We start from the raw sequence: 10,000 nt of genomic DNA, 5'->3' as shown, positions 1-10,000 counted from the left end.
GTGTGTGTGGTGTGTGTGTGTGTGTGGTGTGGTGTGTTGTAACAGACCTTTCCCGTGCTAAAGAAGCGGGTGTGTGTGTGTGTGTGTGTGTGTTGTGTGTGGTGTGTGTGTGTGTGTGTGTTGGTCGTGTGTGTGTGTGGTGTGTGTGTGTGTGTGTGTGTGTGCTGTGTGTGTGGGTTGTAACAGACGCTCATTCCGCGTGCCCTAAAGAAGGCGTGTGTGTGTGTGGTGTGTGTGTTGTAACAGACCTCCTTTCCGTGCTAAAAGAAGCGTCGTGTGGGTGACGTGCGTTGGAGGGTCCGGGACTATCACTCTTAGACGTTTCCTCGTCCGGCATGTGTGAGGCGTTACGCATGCACTGGGTCAACTCCTATCCTGCTGAGGCGCTGCTGTGAATCAAGGCAGAGCTATGTGGAGGCGACCTGCCATCTCTGCCCTGGCCAGGACTCTCAGTGACCAGCAGGGGGAGCCAGGGAACCGGACACAGGTGAGACTCTGACTACCACATTTCATTTACTGGTATAAGCGATGCCCCGCTTCACATTTAAATATAAATATTATATATTTTTTTATAATTAAGATTTGTTTAATTCGTATAAATCTAATCTTTTAAACAATACATTTTTGACGAATCATTATTCGATTCGCCATTGTAGTAGTGTGAATTCGGTTGAAATCGCGGTGAGTCGAATCAAAAATAATAATAGTGAATCGATCAAAAAATAATAATTGTGAATCGGAAAACAGCTGTGTTTTGTGTTGAATTCTCTAGTGGAACAGAGAGTTGATGGACACGTGGATGATACTAGTCAGTCTGGAGTCATCTCTTCCATGGTCGATATACTGAGCCTTCAGAGAGATGCCAATCTAGTCAGATATACTGGAGCCTTCAGAGAGGACTGTCCAATCCTAGGAGTCCTAGATCATAGCATATACTGAGCCTTCAGAGAAGACTGTCCAATCCTAGGTCAGATATACTGAGCCTTCAGAGAGGACATGTCCAATCCTAGGTCAGATTAATCAACGTGTACTGTCAGATATACTGTGTACTGTCAGATATACTGTGTACTGTCAGATATTATCTGTGTACATCCAAGATGTACTGTCAGATATACTGGTGTACTGTCAGATATACTGTGTACAGTCAGATATACTGTGTACAGTCAGAATATGACTGTGTACTGTCAGATATACTGTGTACTGTCAGATATACTGTGTACTGTCAGAATATACTGTGTACTGTCAGTATATACTGTGTCAGATCAGATATACTGTGTACTGTCAGATGATACTGTGTACAGTCAGATATACTGTGTACTGTCCAGATATACTGTGTACTGTAGCCTGTGTACTGTCAGATATACTGTGTACTGTCAAATATTGCCTAGTTAAATAAAATGAAATGCCTTTTTGTCATGTCAAGCCTAAATAAGTTCAGGAGTCAAAATATGTTTAAGTTGCATGTGATAGGAGAAAACTGATGATGTATCAACAACATTGTAGTTACTCACAATAATCTAACCTAATATGACAGAGTGAAAAGAAGGAAGTCTGTACAGAATTATATATAGTCAAAACAATGCATCCTGTTTGCAACAAGGCACTAAAGATATTACTGCAAAAAAATGTGGCAAAGCAAGTCCCTTTTTGTCCTGAATACAAAGGTTTTACGTTTGGGGCAAATCACACATTACTTAGCACCACTCTTCATAGTTTCAAGCATAGTGTGGCCGCATCATGTTATGGGTATGCTTACAGTCATTAAGGACGGGAAGTTTTTTCAGGATAAAAAAAATTAACTGAATGGAAGTAAGCACAGGTAAAATCCTAGAGGAAAACCTGGTTCAGTCTGCTTTCCACCAGAACTGGGAGATGAATTCACCTTTCAGCAGGACAATAAGCTAAAACACAGGCCAAATCTACACTGGAGTTGCTTACCAAAATGACAACCATTTTCCATTGAATGTTCCTGAGTGGCTTAGTTAATTTGACTTAAAATCTACTTGAAAATCGACCTGAAAATGGTTGTCTAGCAATGATCAACAACCAATTTGATAGATCTTGAAGAATTTTGAAAAGAATAATGGCCAAATATTGTACAATCCAGGTGTGCAAAGCTCTTAGAGACTTACCCAGGAAGACTCATAGCTGTAATCACTGCAAAAGGTGATTTGAACATGTATTGACTCAGGGGTGTGAATACTTATGTAAATKAGATATTTCTGTATTTCATTTTCAAAGAATTTGCAAAGAAATCTAAATAAAACACTTGACAAAAGGTGTCGCCCTCCACGTGTCGCAATGGGATTTGCGACACGTGGAGCTATTAGCGGCCGTTGCTATATCAACGGCGTGACGACCTGACGCTTCGAATTCAAAACGACGTTCTTTTCATCCCCGCTATGTAAACAAAGCTGATTTCCTCAGGAATTTCACTGCTTAAAATTGTTTTGTTGAGCTAATAAGATGCAAACATTACTTCAAACTACTTTTGTTAACGTTTCAACATCATGAAATCCACGTCTTAAACGTTGCTATGTCTGAAATAGTAAAGTAAAACGTGTAATCTGCTTGACACATTGTTACTTTCCTTACAGATCACAAAGTCGGCTAATTTCCTCTCCATTCATATACAAGTCTGTTTGAGTCATATACACTGGCTTGTCTGGCTGTCATGTATTTATTTAGAGATTTCCCTGGTCTGCACTAAAATAATATTAAAAAGAAGAAGAATAGTAACATTAATAATAATAATAGTAATAATAATAATATTTATTATATTATTAAGAATATTAATATGAATGATAATAATAATAATATTATTATTAATAATAACAATATTAATAATAGTATTAATATTAATAATAAAAATAATATTTCAGTTTGTTCTCTATGATGGATGTTGTATATGCCACATAGCTCATCAGCATTACCCTTGTGGTGAAGTGTATATGTACCTTCTTTGGGTCCCTGGATACAACAATGAATAACGTTGAACTAACTAAACACCATCAAAGGGATACCTTACAGTTGACAACAATCAACACCGCAGCGTGAAACAGCTGTTTCCCCCCAGGCCTCAACAGTGGTCTTCTGATGTGGTTAAAGCATTTTTGTGGACTTATAACAGACATTATTTTGGTACTTTTATACACACAAAAAAAGTGTGCATTTTTTGTGATAACCTGGAAAAATCAAACAGAGAAAACAGAATTTGAGGAGAAAATCGATTGGATTTTATGGACCCCTATAAATGGGTTAACTGCCTTGTTCAGGGGCAGAACGACACATTTTTACCTTGTCGGCTCGGGGATTCGATCTTGCAACCTTTCGGTTACTAGTCCAACCACTAGGCTACTCTGCCGCCACTGTGAGCTTCAGCTGTCAAAACATATTGTATGGTAGTGGATATGTGGTAAATATAGAATTCAATAGAAGCTGAAGAAGTTCAGTAACTATATATATATATTAATAGCTCTTCTGCTATATATTTTAGCACATCAATTATGAACAATCATAGATTCAGCCTCTGAAATATTTACTGTGACTAAAAACTGGCTTGGACTCTGCAATGTTCTGTCCAAACACCTGATACCAATGATTAGGTGGGGGGGGTTTAACAGAGGTTCTCAGGGGTACTCTAGGGGGTACTCAAGGGTACTCTAGGGGGTACCCTGAGCTGGGATGTCAAACCCTCGGTCCCTGTGCACTGTCATTTCAAAACTTCGAGCCTCGCTACATGACCCACGTTACAAATAGGTATCCTATGGCCGATCGTCCGATGCGGGGTTGTCTTCTCACACCAGGACACACAGTTCTAAAGGCGAAAATCTCTTGTGGGATGTGTGAAGGGTTTCTGTGGTTGTTGGTTGGTGGTGAGGTGTCGAGGTGCTTGAGGTGTTGTTGGTGGTTGTTGTATCTGTGGTGATGTTTAGGTGGGTTGAGGTGTTGGTTGAGTGGAAACGAGCGCGCCTGTGAGCCCGGGTTGCATGCGAGGATAGTTAAGTTGTTGTATGTCCGGTGATGTGATGGCGGCAGGTGGCGCCCTTTGAGGGGTGTTGCGGGCCGATGATATCGGTCGTGTGGTCCGCCGGCTTGACGGGTCGTGGAGGGCCAGGGTTGTTGTTGGTGTGTAGACTTGGTGTAGGTACTTGTTGTGTTTTCGGTGGTAGCGTATTGTGAGCTGCTCCCGGGCCAGAGGTGGTGTGTATGTGTTGGGTGACTGGTTGTGGTTGTTGTCCCCCCCGTGGGATGTGGGTTGACACGAGTGGTTAGAGGGCGATGTTGTCCCCCCACGGGTGCTGCAGTTGATTGTTGGTGGTGAGGTCTTGAGGGGTGTCATGTACGGATGTCGCCTGCCTCGCGGGGCCAGAATGTTGGTGGTGACGTTGTTGAGGGAGCGTTTTTGTCCCGTGGTGCGTAAATGTTGAGGGTTGTGAGGGTGTTGGTTGTTGTGGGAGACCGTAGCTCTGTGCGCCCGTCCGGACGGACCCGCCCTCCGGCCACGTGTTGTGAATGTGGGAGGGTGGTGAGGGTGGGTTAGCTTTGAGCTGCCTCCGACCGCGGTTGTAGCTTGTAGAACTGTTGTATTGGCGCCTCCCTCCTGCTTGGCCGAGGTGAGGTGTGAGGGTTTTAGTGGTGTGGGTGTTTACTGTTGTAGGACGTAACTGAAGCGCCCCGTCCCATACATGTTTGGGGTGTCATCGATCAGGAATGATTCTTTTCCGCTATACGCAACGGAAGGCTCTAATCCCACGGTTGTGTCCAGATGTTTTACCTTTATACCTGAGCTCCCTCCCGGTGGTCCAGAGGTAAACTGCATGGTTGTTCTACCGTTCACTCTCACCCGAGGTTAACTTGTGTGTTACCTGTTACAACAAACTGTGTAACTGTGTTACCGTTTGCCGTAACTGTTGTTCCCGGAATATCGCTTACTGTGTATTTGACCGTTTTATACCATGTTTAAACTGTTGTTACCCGCCGCCCCCCTGTGTATACGATGTACACTGTTATGTCCCGATACACGGTAACCTGTTACTTACCTGTGTAGCTCTTATCAATGCCTAACCCTCTGTGTTGTCCAACACTTACTGCGTTTAACTGTTTTACCGTTTAAAACAGTTGATTAGAAACCTGTTCGTTCACCGTCTATACATGTTACTTTTTACTGTGTGTGTTCTCTCCGGAGGAGGAGACTCTGGGTCAGTTACTAGACATCCTGTTCTCATGATTCAGAGGTCTTCCCCAGACGTGCTGGTGGTCCAGGGTCTTCATCAGCTGGCTACCAAAGACAGCCATCCCATCCTCTCCTCCTCCTCATCGCTGCGTTCTGTCCTATCGCTGGCAGCACTGATCTGGACTGGGAGGTCAAAGTTCCCCCTGGAGCCGGGAGACGCTCCTGATGAAGGAGAGACACTTCCGAGGTCACCGGGGTCACCGAGGTGGCAAGGTCAGCTCCTCCCTCTTACGTGGCTCTGGAGAGAACAAACCTACCTAAACACACATGACCTCATCACAGCCCCTACCCCTCGCTGTGACGCCCACGCCAGCCCTCACCCCTTCTGACACACAACCACAACCCGCCACACACACACCCCCAACACACCCGTCTGTAGGATGTGTCGGTCTGTCTCGGTTGGTGGACCTAGGTGTTGTCGAACAATAATAAGCGTTACTCAACGGACCTGTTTGATTGTGACAGACCTGTAGCTTTAAAAGCCTGTAGTCTGGTTGCTACGACTACGAGACGCGGTGTGTGTCCCCCGGTCGCTAGAGGAAAGGTGCTATGACCACTGACGACACCACGGCACACAGTTGCCACGGTGACTTTTGACCGAGCCGGGTCAGGTTTCGAGCGGGGCGGAGGTCACGAGGAGTTACAGGAGAAGAGAGGATCTGATTGGGTTAACGAGTTGACCCAGTGGAACAGTAGGTGTGCCGGTTGTAGGAGAGTGAATCAATGGCAACGATGGAAACACGAGCCACTCTCTCCTTCCCTTACCACCTCCTTTAGCCTCCTAATTTCGTGCCATAGGTATACTAGGACTGAGCATCGAAGTAGATATCCCACGCGAAAAAAGGCAGCTCGTCTGCCGGCAAGTTATGGGTACCCCGACCAGAGGGAGTAAGAGGATGTGGTGTGGTGACATGTCGCTCCACGTTGCCTCGTCTTTGTGGTACGTTGGTGTGGGTTCTAGGGAGGAGGGATGGCGAAAGAGTACACATTAAACGCCATGTCTCCTTTGTCGCATCCCTTCTGCTGTCCCTGTCCTTCCCGCGTCATCTCCCAGGTTCCCTCCGCATCTCTCACAGGAAGCCGGGGAACCCAGTTCAGAAGGGTGATGACGTCCCAGATGTCCAGAAAGCGTCGAGCCGCTACTCTGTACTAGAATTCGACTTGAGGAACATCCTGAACGCTACAGACACCTACCCGCACACCAGACCTGCGGGACTTATGAAGGTATATACGACGGAAGCAGGTCGGTAGCTGTTACTGACCCGAAACACTTCAACGTGTTTGTACTCTGGCCCTATGTATGCTGAACTATCTAAATAGCTACATAAACGCTGTCAATGCGATGTTGAAGTATTTTCAAAGTTTGGAGCATTTGCATCCCGACTGGTTTGTTTTTTATACTCCCTCTGGCATAACGTTGCGTACTTAGTGAATACATGGCGTTAGAACAGGTCCCTCATAGGTACATTAATAACATCGTATGCATCAATCCACAATATTCACACTAGGTAATAAGGTGGAGAAGTCAGAAGAGTATCTTACAACGGATGTAAAGTTCATTCTTAGATTATTTGCTACCACAATACCGTCACACACAGCTGTCCCAAACGTTTGACACTACACTGAAATATAGCTTATCGTTAGATACAACAGGTGTGGGAGAGATGTATGTGCTAAGCACATCCGCAACTTCTCATCCCGGAGTGCTTCCGAGTAGGAGGAAGAGAATGAGCGGCGTGCATGCAGGGAGTTGAGATGCTAGACGGAAATGGGAACGAAGCGGTCGAGTGATCAGCAACATTTGCTAACTGCTTCAGACACAAGTTCCGTGTCAGTAAGGAGAGACAGTACCCGATCCAGAGGGAGCACAGTCATTGCCTCCAATAATCGAATGGGTAACCTCGAACGAGTAGAATTAATACTGAGAGAAGGTAAAAGAAGAGCACAGCACGCGCTCTGCATCCCCAGGATTGTGACGAAATGTTTGACCCCTCCAAAGAGCATAGCTTGCGCAGCAGACGCAGATTGAGTGACCGCATGATAGTTTTGTTCGGAAGATAAGGGAGGCTGTAGGTGAAGCGAGGGTTCTCCCGATGAATATTCGGTACGGATAAGGCTGTGAGGATAGAGTTTGCGAAAGGGTGCTTAGGACACGTTAAGGGGTCAGTAGGGTACCATCCTCGTGTCCGGGAAACCGACCAAGCCCGAAGTGCTTCTAACCAACAGCAGACAACTTACCGGCGGACCCTCTTTGGCGCGAGGACCAGTTAGGCTTGAAACTGGCTGCATGAGCTTAGTCACCATAAGTTCCAGCACCCTTGGTAGCAGGTCCTACAGGTTATGGGGGGGAAAGAACGGACCAATGCAGAAGTTGGACTAGGCAGACGAGATTTGGGGAAAGTAGAAGGTTTTATCCGACCGCTCAGGAGTTGACAGGGCTCAGATTAAAGAGAGAACGAAGGAGTTGGAGAGGAAGAGGGACATCATCACGGAGGTGACAGTTTTCTGATTCCTAGCGTTAGGTGTGACATTCTTCATAACCCCTGCAGGCATATCCGAGAGAAGAGATGAGTGAGGAAGAGAGAGGTTAGAGAGGGAGGAATTGGTGGTTTCGCAGGACGCCCTGAGGACGAGATGTGGCTAGATGGCTGGTAGGGACAGAGAGAGCCGAAGTGTGGAATATGTGACTAGGAAGGAGCATGTTGCATAACATTGTGATCCCCTTCTGTGGCGACCGGTTGGACTAAAACGCTACGAGGGGCCTCACTCAGATGACGTGAATGAAGTTTCCACCAATACAGCCCTTAGTCCTCTAAGGAAGGAGGACGGTGGGTCATGGTGAGGAAACCTCCAGTCATGAGAGCCACCGGTTTCGCGCCTCGTTTCGTCCATACCCCGGAACATAAGTTGGATGACCAATAAGGTCGACTTGAAAAAGTAAACCAACGAGTCGCGTGTCAGTGGGTGCGTCGTTAATCCAGCATGTCAGGGCTCCAAAAACCACCAGATGTGGGGGTCGGGGTGATACTTTGATGAAAGAGAGAGCGAGAGAGATGGGAGAGAGGAGAGTGAGAGAGAGAGAGACAGAAAGAGGAGAAGAGAGACAGAAATGAGAGAAGAGAAAGAGAGGGAAGAGAGAGAGGAAAGAGAGAAGAAGCGGAGCGAGAGAGGAAAAAGAAAGGAGGAGAGGAAGAGGGAAGAGGAGGAGTGAGCGAAGACAGGGAAGAGAGAGAAAGAGCGAGAGGAAGGAGAGAAGAGAGAGAAGAGAGAGAGAGAAGAGAGAGAAGGAAAGAGAGAGAGAAAGAGTGAGAGGAAGAGAGATAGAGATGAGACGATGAGAGAGAGAGGAAGAAGAGAGGAGAAAGAGAAGAGAGATGAAGAGGGAGTGGAGTATGAGAGTGAGAGAGATGGTAAGAGAGAGAGCGAGCAAGACTTATTCCCCAAGCTCAGTTCATCCGCTCCACTGTGCTAGACAAACCGAGTTAGTTAGTACACTTATGGCATATCTCTCACAATGCCTGTGGCCGATCATTGATCAGCACGGTTCTCTGACGGGGTCGTGAAGTTTTAAAGCACATTACCTGTTTTGATGATAAGAGCCTTTGATGTGATTTAGTCCCATCCCCTTCCCGTCTCTCCATCTTGCAGTTACACTCTCGGTCCTGTCAGTTAGCTCTGGTATCAGAAGGACCAACATAAGTAGCGCCTGAGTAGTGAGTACCCAGAGCTAGAGGGCGCATCATATGAGTGGAACCGTGGATAGGATGTGACCTTACTATGAGTGTACTAGCTTGAGTGGACATTTGACCTCAGTTCAGCTACCAACCACATGTCCGAGGCGGATTAACAAGAGAGAGGATTACCGATTCATATAATGAGTGCGAACTTCGGCCCATTCAAGCCATAGAGATACTCTGCGATGGTGTGTTAATTAGAAGACACTGTATTGTGTTTGGCGGTGTGTGATACTGAGATGCGATTTAGCCGCAACAGCCGGCTACGTATCCCCCTGACGAACACAACCACCCCCCCCTCCCCACGATTCATCTACCTGTAGCTGTTTTATATGTAATGGGTTTACTCTATATTGTTAAAACAAGCAGTTGCAGGTGTGTCATACATTTTGGAATTCTCAATGCTTGTATCAGTTATTTAAAGGTGGGAAGCATGAATTGATGACTCTCATAAGCGTTGTCTGTGTGTCTATCCTTAGGGCTCGCGGATCCTCGGGTTTAGTGAGTTTCCTCACCGTACACACTCTGGAAGTTCACCCTCTGACTGGTCCCCAGCGGTTTCGCTGTGGCTTGGCAATGTGGTAGAAGGCAGTGGACACGCCGAGCGGAAGGATACAATGAAGATCGGGCATGACGGAAGGAGGTCGTGAGGCCATCTGGTTCCCCTTGTACCCACCTCACTATCGGAATCCACCTCTGAATCCTAGCCTCCCGCTAGGCTTCCGTTGGAGGAGAAGGCGGAATGACATATAGGCGAGAGAGGGAGGAAGGAGAGTGATTTAGTGATTGGCCTCCCCTGCCCACCCTCTGGGCCGACAAAGCCGACCACACAGTGCTAGGCTCCTCCTCTTGTAACTCTGGTGGGGCCCAAAGGCCTTCCTGATGGGAGTGAGAACATGCACTTAAGCCTCTCAGGCTGTTCACTAAGTTGCAGTACACTACAGTCCCTTTGTATATCAGTAATCCGGAGCTTAAACGCTGAAAATCATCCTCCACAGGCCATTAATGTTATCTGAATACCTTTATCCAA

At 46.5% G+C, this 10,000-nt stretch overlaps 1 protein-coding gene and 1 long non-coding RNA gene across 2 annotated transcripts in view; one reads left to right on the top strand and one right to left on the bottom strand.

The window, feature by feature from the left end:
* The window catches only part of brat1 (BRCA1-associated ATM activator 1), a 16,152-nt gene that overhangs the window by 4,589 nt on the left and 1,563 nt on the right, over positions 1-10,000 (top strand). The window contains 3 exon segments of the mRNA XM_070441917.1: positions 247-281; positions 283-423; positions 425-487. Coding sequence (XP_070298018.1) covers positions 247-281; positions 283-423; positions 425-487 — 239 coding nt within the window.
* On the bottom strand, positions 999-1,322 carry LOC139026579 (uncharacterized). Its single transcript, XR_011478422.1, has 3 exons — positions 1,293-1,322; positions 1,116-1,232; positions 999-1,061 (listed from the first exon to the last, which is right to left on the bottom strand). It is a non-coding gene; the product is annotated as an uncharacterized lncRNA (long non-coding RNA).

The sequence above is a fragment of the Salvelinus sp. IW2-2015 genome, unplaced genomic scaffold (genome assembly GCF_002910315.2).
Source record: "Salvelinus sp. IW2-2015 unplaced genomic scaffold, ASM291031v2 Un_scaffold5163, whole genome shotgun sequence".
Lineage (NCBI taxonomy): Eukaryota > Metazoa > Chordata > Actinopteri > Salmoniformes > Salmonidae > Salvelinus > Salvelinus sp. IW2-2015.
Note: the sequence above shows the minus strand (reverse complement) of the source record. Positions and strands in the feature narration are given on the sequence as shown.